Source organism: Trachemys scripta, chromosome 11 (genome assembly GCF_013100865.1).
Source record: "Trachemys scripta elegans isolate TJP31775 chromosome 11, CAS_Tse_1.0, whole genome shotgun sequence".
Lineage (NCBI taxonomy): Eukaryota > Metazoa > Chordata > Testudines > Emydidae > Trachemys > Trachemys scripta.
Window position 1 is genome coordinate 15,052,233 of NC_048308.1, and position 12,943 is coordinate 15,065,175.

A 12,943-nucleotide genomic window follows, 5' to 3' on the forward strand; every position below is an offset into this window, starting at 1 on the left:
CTCTTTCCTCTACCCTTGATTTCGATGTCTCCATTTTTCATTTCAGTGGAGAAAAAAAATCTAGTAAAAGATCTCCCTCTTGTGGTCTTCTGTGTAAACTGCTTTAACTAAGTTTGAGAGTCCAGCAGAAAATCCTCCTGCTACACATTCTTTAGACAGATTTCCCTGTATTTTCTGTGTTCAAACATTAACAGAAATTGCAGATAACATTAAATACACTCAACTTCTTTCTAGAAACTATAAAAAAACCTTGAGCTTCATTTTACTTTTGCACATAAGCTATGAAAATTGAAAAAAGGCAATGCTGTCTCCTGCAAACCACCACAGAAACTGAAATGAAATGGGAGGGAAGGGGGGAAATTGTAGCAATAAGCTATGGAGATGAATAAGACCGAATACGGAGATGAACAGATGGATTAATTTAGATGCCACACAAATTTCAGTTCTAAAAGTTTTGTTTTAGTTTGAACAATACACATAGTGATCTCTATCTTGCAAACCAGCTGAGGTGTGTATGAAGATTTCATGCAATGTGATCAACAAAGCCTCACACAAATATAAAAAGAAATGTTGTGCCTTTATTGGAATGGTGGTAGGCTTTAAAATACACCACTTTCGATAATGGGATTATTCGGTTTTTTTAATTAGAAATGACACTACGGAACTGCAATACTGGTCCAACAGTCTTGTCTTTACTTTTGTTTTTTTAAGCAAGAAATAGAATGAAAATGCACCGAGTAATCAGAAAGCACTAGCAGGCATCGGTTAACCCAAGATACTAGCTTCTTTGTTCCAAAAGCACTTGCAAAGTTGGAACCGAGGATTTAGATTGGTCATAGTTTGCAATAACTAGAGTCACATGAGTAAGCTTCATGTGCCCAATATATATATTTTTTAATTTACCATTAAGTTGGTCACTGGTATTTTTCCCTCAAATATTACAGTTTTTCTTTAATTGATATTTTTCCTCAAAGTATAAAAAAGTATGAAATATAAACAAGTTCTTGCATTGTACACATGTAAGAGTACAATTGAAGCATTAGAGAGCTAACTATCTACACACCATCAAATCCCATCAAATCTTGGATAATTCATCAATATACAAAATATCAGGGCACAGAAAGAACTAAAACCCACTTCTTTGTTTTGTTACGCACAGGTTCAAATATTCAATCTAAAGAAAAACACTTAATTATTTTGGCTTTCCACTATATCCGCATATTGAGACACTTATTAAAATATTCCTGTTTAATTGTGTTTGGTCTTTTTCTTATTGTCAAGTCATGTTTGTTATTTTAATACCCGCCATCCAGACAAACAAGTAATCAGCAAGACCCTCCTTTTCCCCCATTCCCTAGCCCTGACCCCTCTCAGGTCAGTTTTAAGACATAACTCCAAACACTGGGTTGTGACGACAGATGCTAGGACCAATCTCTTCATAATCTTTTTTGGTGTGGCATACTTGGTAGAACTCAGGCTGGAAAAGAGGAAACAAAAAGTCAGATGCTCTGCTTGCATTTCAACTATATGTAAATCTCAATAATAACTGGGAAAACAAAGGTACACCTTTACCTCGATATAATGCTGTCCTCGGGAGCCAAAATTTTTTTTTACTGTGTTATAGGTGAAACCGCGTTATATCGAACTTGTTTTGATCCACCAGAGTGCGCAGCCCCTCCCCACCCCCCCGAGCACTGCTTTACCGCATTATATCCGAATTCGTGTTATATTGGGTCGCGTTATATTGGGGTAGAGGTGTATATTGAATTTGGAAACTCTATACTTGGTTTTGAATTACTGCTAAACAAATCCATACAACAGACATCACATTTTGCCATAAAGCCAAATACAGTTTTCAATAAGAACGCTCATTTATAATAGTGTAACTATTATAAACAAATACATTTCATGACACTTGGTTGTCATTTGCTCCTTTAAAATCTTTAAAGTCTTCATTAGACTCAAAGGGGTTTATATTTGCTGCCCCAAATACATCAGTAGGTGTAATGAATGTGCATCAAGGATAAAATAGGATTCCAAAGTGTACCTAGAATGACTGAACCATGTTAAGTTTTATAACCAACTTACTGTGGAAGCCAGCATTGATCCTCCAAACCAAACTGCATATCTTTGCATATGATGCGTAATGACTTGTACATCAATAGGTTTGGGCTACAAAGGAAAACAATTAAAACGTGCTATTACTAGCAATACTAAATAGAGTGTACATTTTTCTTTACAGATCTAAGTTTAGTGCTCTTAATTAAATCGTTTCTTAAACAGCATGTATATGTGCACGATGCTACGCTTACACAACTATCACACACCTACTATTCCCCCAAATAAAAACTATTTTAAAAGTTATTTTAAATTTCATGTGGCGATTCCACCTAAACATAATCATAATAAAGACCAGGAAATTCCTAGCTGAGATGTGTGACATCACTTCGTAGCCTACAGCCACAGATTTTCCTTTTCTAAATTAGATCACCCACAAAGCAGCATCTTCCTCTTTACATTCACACAAAACGTACAAATTTTTACGCCAAACTTTCGACTGGTTAGAAACGGATGTTTCCTCACTGTCTGGAATATTGGTGTTGCAGGAAATAGTGTGTATGATGTAGTTTGATAAATGATGGGTATATTTGGGTGTGTTGGTGTGAGTGCGTGAAGATGATTGAAATTTAGTAAGAGTGGTAGGTAACCTGTGGAAATAAGGTGTGTGTGTGGAAAAGATTTATTGGAGGGAAGCGAGGTGCTGTGGTTCTGCGAGTGTTTCAAGCAATCACTTTGAAAAGTTGTTTGCAACTACTAATAGTATTATTTAAAATGATGCAATAAGGAAGTCTATGTTTTGATTTTTCAATAATTGATTTACTGTTGGGGAAAACAAAGGCCTAGGAGGTGGTCTGGGATGGAGTCCAATATCTCTGTGCTGAGGCATCCATGATTGAAAGGATGCACCAGGACATTAAAGCAACAGTGCCATGGGGAAGCCCTAGCTGTAGCAGGGCTTTGGCAGAGGATGTGTGGCTCCAACAGTGCTGATGGTGTGTCAGAGTCAAGGCAGCAGTGCTGGAAAAGCCAAGTGTCTCTGCAGTTATGTAGTTATTGCTTGAAACATTCCCGGAACCATAGCACCTCCCTCACTTCCCTCCAATCTCTCTCTCTCCCTCTCCATGGGCAATGAGTATCATAGGCAACGGTAGGCTGTGCCTTCCTAAAAAGCCTAGTGTGGCCCCACCCACACTCCGCCCCCAGGCCAGGCCCCCTCCTGCAGTTCCCAGTCTAGAGTGCTCTGCCTGACTGGCCCGCCTCCTGCAGGAAGTCAGGGAGGCTATGGCTGGGGCCACGCTGGGGGTGCTCTGGACTCCTGCGGGGAAGGAAGAGGCACAAGGGGAGGGGCTGGGGACTAGCCTTCCTCAACGGCCGGGTCATTAGCCGCCCACGTCTCCCTCCCTCTCTCGCACAGACCCACCTTATTTCCTCAGATTACCACACTTGCTAAACTCCCGTCTTTACAAACCCTTCAATCATGTCCCCATGGCTCTCATTGCTTATGTCCTTCATGCCCTTTCCTACTTAGGCATGGTCTACACTGGTGAGGGGGGAGGGCAAGCTAAGTCGGTCTAAGTTACGCAACTTCAGCTACGAAAATAGTGTAGCTGAAGTCGACATACTTAGAGCTACTTACCGCAGTGTCTTCACTGCAGTAGGTTGACTTCTGACACTCCCCAGTCGACTCCACCTATGCTTCTCGCTCCGGTGGAGTACTAGAGTCGATGAGAGAGTGCTTGATTTATTGTGCCTTCACTAGACGAGATAAATCGACTGCGGCTGGATCGATCGCTCCGAGGGTAAGTGTAGACATGCCCTTAGTCTACCTCCCTGCCTCCCCAGAGATATATAAAGATCACTACAGATGACTCAGGCATGCAATGTCAGAAACAGAAAGCAGTTGACTGATTCAAGCAGTTCTGTCAGCTAGTCTTAGCGAAAACTCAGTTAGGTTATTTTCAATCAGGGGAATACGTGTGTGTGTAATTTTGAAATTTCAGTAATAGGTCCTGAAGAAGAGCTCTATGTAAGTTTATAAGCTTGTCTCCTTCACCAACTGAAGTTGGTCCAATAAAAGATACCACCTCACATAACGTCTCTCTAATATCATGGACCCAACACAGCTACAACAATACTGAAAACATTATTAGAATGTGTGAGAGATGCTTAGTGTTTGTAAGGACAGTAATATAGCTAGAGTAACCCAAAGAAATATAAAACATATCCAACAAACGCTGCACTGAAGTTAGATTTAGGGCCTAATTTAGAAAAAAACAGAAAGAATAGACATTCATTTTACCTCACATTTTCCCAGACAGTTGTTTGTTGTTGTTTTGGGGGTTTGTTTTGGTTTACAAAAAGCAAGGTCAAGGTCAGCATCTCATCATAGGGTGGAGTGCCCTCCCCCCATAACAGGAGTAAGCCCTATCCCCTATGGGAGATGGAGGGTGTCTCTACACTTCAATTAAAAACCTGCTACTGGCCCATGCCAGCTGACTCGGGCTCATGGGGCTCTGGCTAAGTGGCTATTAATTGCAGTGTACATCTTTGGACTCAGGCTGGAGCCTGGGCTGTAGGACCCTGCAAGGTGGGAGGGTCCCAGAGCCTGGTCTGCAGCCCAAGTCCTAACATCTACTCTGCAATTAAACAGCTCTCCCCACCCCCGAGCCCAAGGGGTGTCTAATTGCAGTGTAGACATACCCTGAGATTTCTACAGCTCATGACTACAGCAAGGGATGGGCAGCCCAGTTGTGAAGCAAGGGAAGCAGCACCATAGGTCTCCAACACACAAGTATTGTGTGGGGACTATTCTCAGGAGTCCATTACAGTACATTAATCCTTGTTAAAATAACCCAGAAGATCTTTATATAAAAGAAGAATCAACTTTAGTTCAAAATGACAACACAAACAGAAGAGTGTCATTGCAGTAATTTGTTACTTAAGACCTAGAATTTCCAGTAAAAAAAAAAAAAAAAGCATAATAAAAAGAGATAGACGTGAGTCATGAACATTAAGTTTAATGTATTGGCTAAGGAAACAAACCTTCAGTCTGCCACCACTCAGTTCCTCACTGAGTTTCAGCCGGGCATCAACAGTTCTTTTCAAATCTCGTTGTAAACGGCGACCAAAGTCCCTGAACATGGTCGAACCTCCAGAGAGGACGATATTCTATAATGAATATGCATATACATTAGAAATAGGTCATTATGTAATTTTAAGACTATCAAAAGTTAGTTATTAGTCTTGGACATCAGAGTGAAGACAGATGCTGATTATTATAATTATATTAAGGGTGCTTCCTGTTTACAAGGACTCGAACCTAAATATTTGACTGATTAGTGATTTCAGGTGCCTCCATTTTTGGGTACTCTATTGGAGAGCAGTTACTGGGACTAATTGATTTTCAGAAGTTGGATACTTAGCATTTCTGAATATTAGACCTCTTTAGGGTGTCGATGTGGACACCCAATATTGTGGCATCTAGAATTACTAGTCACTTCTAAAAGTTAGTTCCTTGATATTTATTCAGCCCTGGACATGGATATTCAACCTATGGTCACCAATTTTACATGGCTTTTTAAAGTTATTACACAGAATGTTTTAAATTATTCAAATTTTAAAACGTTAGATAAATACCACACACAAATTGGGCTATTACTCTGAAGAAAGGTAAATTGTATAAAAAAAGTCTAAAAATCCCTTTGATCCCTACCATCATCTTTTCTCCCCCCCCCCCCCCCATTTTAACCCTTTTCCTCCTCCTTTCTTTAAACAGTATTACAGTCCTGAAACATTAAAATAGATTAAAATGTTCAAACTGCAATTCTGGTTAAAATTAAGCGGTTAGTGAAAATGTCTTCACTTTGAGTGGTCTTCTGTATGTTAGACCCAATGACAGTGCAGTTTGCTTTTAATCAAAAACTACCACCAAGTCTATAACAACTATTTCAGTATAAAAAGATGACATCTATATCTAGTAAAGGACATGCATGTTTGGACCCCACTGAAACAAAACTATTTTAAAATAACTTCACTCTTACTGACCTTATACAGAGGACGTCTAACATCAATAGGACAATTCTGAATAACTTCATCTACTACTTCTGAAATGGGTTGTGTGAAGTCAGGATTAGCAAACTAAAATCAGAAGTCAAATTGAATATAAAAACAGCTGTAATGAGGTAGCTAACACCACAATTTTAAACCAATATACTTTAAAAATCTTGCCGTTTTAATTCGAAGAACAAGAATCAAAGTGCAATTTGAAACAGCAGTAATTATTTTCTGGCTTTTAGAAGCAATACACTTTTTCTTGACCTACTATGTGTACGCAGGTTACCCAGGGGATCCCAGGAAAGTGAGAAAAGAAAGTACTCAATTAAACTTGAAAGAGAAAAAAAGCTCATTAGTAGTAGGGAGTCAGAGTACTTGAGAGCAACATGTAATAGAAAGAGAGAAACAGAAAAAGGCTGGGATTAATCCCAGACACGTCCTTAATTGAAAAAGCAGTGTTAGTACATGCAGGAGTAACAGAAAGGATATTCTGAGTTGTTTCCCCCCTTCCCCTTCTCCTGCACATTCACAAATGGAAAAAACGGTCAAGTCAAATGCTGCACCGTTTATACCAAACAGAAGAAGGGGGGAAATAAATGAAGCAAGCCATCTTATTGCACTACATGTGTAACCGTTAACTAATACAGGAAACAGAAACCTGAGTATTTATTTTAATGGCCATTTAGTAAAAGGTTAAAAAGAAAAGAAAGAAGTGATTAGATTTTTTTTTCCATTTTGCCAATTGTTCTCTTGTACTGCTTTTGTAAATTTAACAATTCTTTTGCAACAGTTCAAAGACCTCCCACACTTCTCAGAGGCTCAGTACTGAAGCGCACAGTTTAACTCAGAATGAGGAAGTGGCCATGATAACAGAATAAAGAAAGAGAAGGGACTGAGGAAGAAATAGGTAGAGTTATTCCTATCTGCTTTTTCTAAAATGACCCTGAAAACAGGGTGAGTGGCACAGAATTGGAAATGGGAGGGAAAATTTTTAATGAAATGAAAATTGGTATTTTAAATGACTAGACAGAACCATGCACGATGGGTAATAAGAAATTTAATTTTAAAAGAGAAATGCTTAGCAAGAAGGAGAGGAACAATAACCCATATTAGCAATCCAATTATTTAAAATGTTCTAGGGTTATACTGTGTTTGACTGCTCAAGTGCTGTAATTTGTATACTGAAAGGTTACCCAATATCAAGCAGTAAAACTCACTCGCTTTTTACAACAGCAATTATCTACTTTAAAATGTAAACTGAGATAGGCAAGTTTTCACATCTTTCAAATGCATTTAGATTTTAGTGTACCAATTTTAAACCGCTGTTCTACAGCTTGAACTGAAAAAATCTGAAGACCACTATAATTCACACCAACTTACCTCAGGATGAAAGAAGATCTCCGGCCCCAGGAATCTCTCATAACCAACATCAATGGTGAATTCTTTCTTTGAGATTGCATTGATTCCTGTATACTGTTTAATCCATTTTGTACCATCAGTGTCATACTTGTTAAATTCTTTTACTAAATCAGGGCAGACATAACTAAAGCGCTCCTGAAAATTAAATATACACATTTGTAGAAATCTTCCCCAACACAGTAGAAAAAAAAATGATATGTACTTACAATATGGAGCTGTTTGAACCCAATTAAATATAGTACAAATAAGGCTCCTTTTTAAAAATGGTTCAGGCTCTTGGAAAGAGTTGGAAGCTAGTAAGTAGCTACACAGGAGTACAAAAAAAAAAAAAAGGTTCAAGCGACACTATGTACAATTAAATAATTGTAATCATTTCTATGCATCACTGGGAGCAAGTAGCATGCTTTGACCGGCTAAGTTGGTTTTGATTCCATTTTTCCTCAAATGTTGATGGTAATGAAAAATGAGTACTAAATGTATAATGTACTTAATAGATGAACATCCTTCAGTGGATCAGTTATAACAGATTTGTACTGCGGGGGGGAGGAGACCGCTACCTATGCAGAAGAAATCATAAGGACATAAGAATGACCATTCTGGATTAGTATCTGGTCTTCTGACATTGGCCAATGCCAGATGCGTCAGAGGGAAATTATTGAGTGATCCATTCCCTGTCCTCCAGTGCCATCTTCAGAGGCTTAGGGTCAGTCAGAGCACAGGGTTGCATCCCTGACCATCTTGGCTAATAACCATTGATGGACCTATCCTCCAAGAAATTAAATCATTTTTTTGAACCCAGTTATAGTGTTGGTCTTCACAACATCCCCTGGCAGCAAGTTTCACAGGTTGACTGTGCATTGTGTGAATTAAAAAAAGATAAGTCATTATGGCTTTTCATTTACAGTTAGCACCAGGAGAGTTTCCAGTTAAGTATTACAATAGTTACGTCTCAGGGGAAAAGATGGTTCTAGACTGACACTGGTTTATTAATATCACGTTATATTTTAGGTAGTTAAATATCAACATTTAAATTATCTTTTTTCTAAATGAGAATAAAGAAGGGAGTCATTTTTAATATGATTTTTTAAAATAAATTCATACTGTGGTATAACTTTGCCATTCATTAATTTTCATTTTACCTTCACTGCTTTAGCAGTTTCCAAGGATTGCTCAGGAGGAATTCCTACTTCTCGCTCTCTCAGCAGTTGCTGAATGAAGTATGTTATATCTCGTCCTGCAATTGGAATATGTTTGATACAGCTGCCAATCACATAGCCTTCAGCCTGGAAGTAACATTAATTTGGAGAAGGAGAAAAATGCTTTCCATCAACTTCCAAAAAAAGAGTTATTTATTGAAGCATATATAGTGCGATTCTGAAAATGCTTATTCATACCCTTACAGGATTGGGTCCTTCATTACCACAATTCAGATTTATCAGAGTTACATTTATACACACAATCCCTCTCATAATCTTGTACCCTTGATGGAGCCCAGAGGACACTCCCATTATTCATAGTTCTTTATTCTCCATTTCTGAGGCCCTGCATTTGGTTACCATTCTTACAGACAACAGAGACCAGACACATCCATTCTGTCGGCACTTAAACAACTTCTTACTCTCTATATTTGCTCCTTAAGTCAGATAAAGTGAGACATTCCCTCACCCATTACTGTTCAATAGCACTCAAGAGTTGTAGGCATAAGTATGCAAGAGTTTACAATTTACACAGGCCAAAGAGATGGGAGTTTTGAAGATCGGGAGGAGACATAACAGTCCAGCAAAGTGATCAAAATGACATTTAGCACATCACATTGGTCCACCATTCTTATAATTTTTCATTCCACCCTCCCTATCCCCACATGTCACAGAGAAGGAAAGGGGAGGCAGGTGTTGAATTCTATCATAAAAGTGATAGGATATTTGTGTTCATGAGGATTAATTTGTAAATTGCATATGTTTTAACAGGAGATTAGATTCCCTGACCTTTAAAAAGGAAGCTCAAACCAGAAGACTTAATTATTCTATTATCTGATATACTGTTTGTACAGCATATGCAGTACTCTTTACAGTATTAAAAGATTATTTGAAATGTCTTAATTATTCCAAGTCCTGCATCATCTCTGAAATTTAATAATGAGCTAAAACATTTTGTAAGTAGCAAACCCACACTCAAAATTTGAATTTTTAACGAAAAACGATCAAAATGAATAGTCACATGTATGTCTGTCCCATTGTGGAGATTACATTTTCATCTACTTACATGTTTTAACTACAACAAAAGCCATCTCCTATATCAATGTTCTCTTCAGAAAAGTTACAATGCGTGATATAGCATTACATTATGCGGCTTTGATATTTTGAAGTATACTTACCACAGGAATAACATGAGTAACACCATCTCCACTGTCTATAACTGTGCCAGTCAATGTCCGTTCTCCTACCTGTCTCGATGTCCAAGATGCAGCTAAGGCAAGGACAGCCTTGCAAAAGAGAAAGCAGAATTTGAACCTTTAGTTTTACATTGATGCATAAAGCCTATACTGAAGTTCCTCTACAGCTGATGTTTTATACCCTTTGAATGAAGGTACAAAAAAAAAAGCCAAAGTGAACAAAGTCTATTTAAGCACAACTGAATCAAAATAACCTAAGCCCTCAATGTTTGAATACTTTTCATTTTTCCTTTATATAGAATCAAAGAATGAAACTTACAAAATTTGTCAGTAAGTTTCAGTATAAAAATGAGAAAAAAATATGACTTTGTAACAAGTACATCTGATTTTGACACTACTGTAGCATAAATTACCATGTACTGAAAAGGGAATTGAAGATGTATTGCATTCTAAACAAAAGCACAAGAATTAGAGTTTGACATTTAGTTAGTTTCCTTTTGTAGGCAAATACACTTATAAACTAAGGGTTAAGATCAATGGTTTTCAACCTTTTTTCATTTGTGGACCCCTAAAAAATTTCAAATGGAGGTGGTCCCTAGGGGTCTGCGGACCTCAGATTGAAAACCACTGTTCTATGGTAACAACCATCTTTCACAGACCTCTTAGACATAGTCTGCGAACCCCAGGTTGAAAACTACTGGGCTAGATCCTCTGTTGTTGTAAGCTGGTATGATTTAATTGAAGCATGTAAGTTTAAGCATCAATTCATGTTCGAACCTCCCTGAAGTGATTTACACAAGCAAGGAACATCAGATTGTATTTCTACTGTCTGAAGTGCTGGAGGAAATGAACTTCAAACTGTTAGGAGACAAAATACATCATCCTCTCTATTCCTCACACACAGTTAAAAAAAAAAAACGTTCAAATTGGAGAGCAGGACACTACTGGCAGAAATATATATAATGATAGGTGCCACTTGGAGAGGTCTACACAATTATATAAATGAATGGTGAATGCATGTTTGAATATCAAGATTGCTGCCTGACACAGTACTAAGACAAACATCTGTTCAAGGAAGTGTGAATGAAAGAAGTGGAACATACTTTATATTTTGGAGAAATGGGATGGTCTAGACCTGTGGATGAACAACTGATAGAAAACTTGAAGGAATCTAGATGAACCTATATGTGAGCCAGTATGATGTTCTCCAATGGCAAATTAGTACCTATATATTTGTTATTTGCATATTTGATTATACACCAGGATCAAGTAGTAAAAAGCATAATCATAAAATTGAAACAGATTTCTAAAGGGAATCTGCTTAAGTGCTATTGTGTTCCATCTCAAACAAATATAAACTGTATCATGCTCCTAAAACAAAAATTCCTAAGGAAACAGATCAATGCTTTCTAAAAATAAAAATTTTCACTAAAGCTCAAGTTATACTAAAAGGTTATTCAGAAAGAGATTTGTAATTCACTAATTTGTGTGCATTAGTACCATTTATGGATTGGAAAACAAAAACGGAGTGGCGGAATATCTATTAAAAACAGCTTGCAAAAAAAAGAAAAGAAAAAAGAAAAAAAGGCATATTGATAGTTCCTGTCCCTAATGTTTTTTAGCCACAGAACAGGCACAGCACAGAAATACCGCAGTGCAAGTTCTGCAAAACAGAGGTACTCCCATCCAAAGGGCTGCCTCTAGACATGAAAGACAACTTCCTGTTCATGGCCTATTCTGTTCTTGGCCTATTGCCACTTATTATGGTGTGTTTTCTCATGGGAAACCTGTCCTTCACGAACTGAGTTGAAACCACCAGTTCATTTTACATAATATCATTTGGCTGCTAGCTGGAGTAAGTATTTTTGACCACTATGCTGGATTTGAACCAGTCACCCAATGAAAACCTCTAACCCAAATACCAATCTCCAAACCAGTAGAATTATGCACAATTTTCTCATTGGGTTTAAAGATCATTTAAATTAAAGTTGAGAAAAATCATCTTTTCTTCCCTCCACTTAACAGTTGCATTCTCACCTGAACAGCAATGTACAGTCCTGGAACGTTGAAGGACTCAAACATTATCTCAGCAGTATATTCCCTATTTTCCGGAGTATTTAGTGGAGGTTCAGTCTGTGTGACAGAAGTGATTTTTAAAATCAATTCAAATCCAATACTTGCATTTATTCAGATTTTATAAACACTAAGAAAAGTTTTCAGGTTGTGAGCTTAATAATTTACCCAGGGTACAAATAGCAGGAATTCACACTGTGCTTTAAAAAGCTATCAGCAAACTGTTTAATTTAGTAAACCTGTCAATTCCCATGAAGGCTAGAAAACTAATGCAAACTGCACCATAGGGATATCACAGTGTGTGTCGTCATGCAGGAACACAAAAGTGATGTGAAACTCAATTCTTGCCGCAATTTACCAAGATATATTGGCGTCCTCTTATCATGGGCAGTTATTTCACTGCAACATTGTATCCATTGACAGAATATAGTACTATCATCCAAAAAAAGGACTGTTGTATATTTCAAGTATTTTGATAGCTCCAATTACAAAGAGCCTATTTTTTCTCAGCCATTCACCGAACTGAACATGAATATTATGTTCTATTCTCTTCTCAAAGGCAATATCAGAAGAAGATAGTCGTTACCATCTGAATAAATTATATTAAAGGGAGACTGGGACAGAATACATATGATGTGCTACTATCGTAAACTTGGACTTATTGCAAACTGTTCTTTGAAAGTATGCATTCTGAATGTTATATGAGTGAGGAATATTTAAAGAAATAAACATAATATTTGTTGCTACCAGTTGCTTTCATGTAGGCATATGCTACAGTTCCAGGAGGAGGAAGAATATGGATTTCAACCTGCAACCCTCATTGAAGTTCCACTGATTTCAATGAGATTCAGTGTGGCTGGTTAGTGGATGCAGATTCACTCTCTATTCATGGAACAAACTATGGTTGTGATACTAGAGCCATTTTCTGCATTTACCTTTTTTATA

At 37.6% G+C, this 12,943-nt stretch overlaps 1 protein-coding gene across 1 annotated transcript in view; it reads right to left on the reverse strand.

Annotated features, from left to right (window-relative positions):
• Window positions 1–558: 558 nt before the first annotated feature.
• ACTR3 (actin related protein 3) overlaps window positions 559–12,943 on the reverse strand; it is a 43,356-nt gene continuing 30,971 nt past the window's right edge. Inside the window, exons 5-12 of the mRNA XM_034785798.1 lie at window positions 11,963–12,058; window positions 9,908–10,015; window positions 8,673–8,816; window positions 7,495–7,668; window positions 6,106–6,198; window positions 5,104–5,229; window positions 2,089–2,172; window positions 559–1,477 (exon numbers count right to left, since the gene is read on the reverse strand). Of these exons, the coding sequence (XP_034641689.1) occupies window positions 1,382–1,477; window positions 2,089–2,172; window positions 5,104–5,229; window positions 6,106–6,198; window positions 7,495–7,668; window positions 8,673–8,816; window positions 9,908–10,015; window positions 11,963–12,058 (921 nt within the window). The 3' untranslated portion in view covers window positions 559–1,381. The remainder of the gene's footprint in view (window positions 1,478–2,088; window positions 2,173–5,103; window positions 5,230–6,105; window positions 6,199–7,494; window positions 7,669–8,672; window positions 8,817–9,907; window positions 10,016–11,962; window positions 12,059–12,943) is intronic.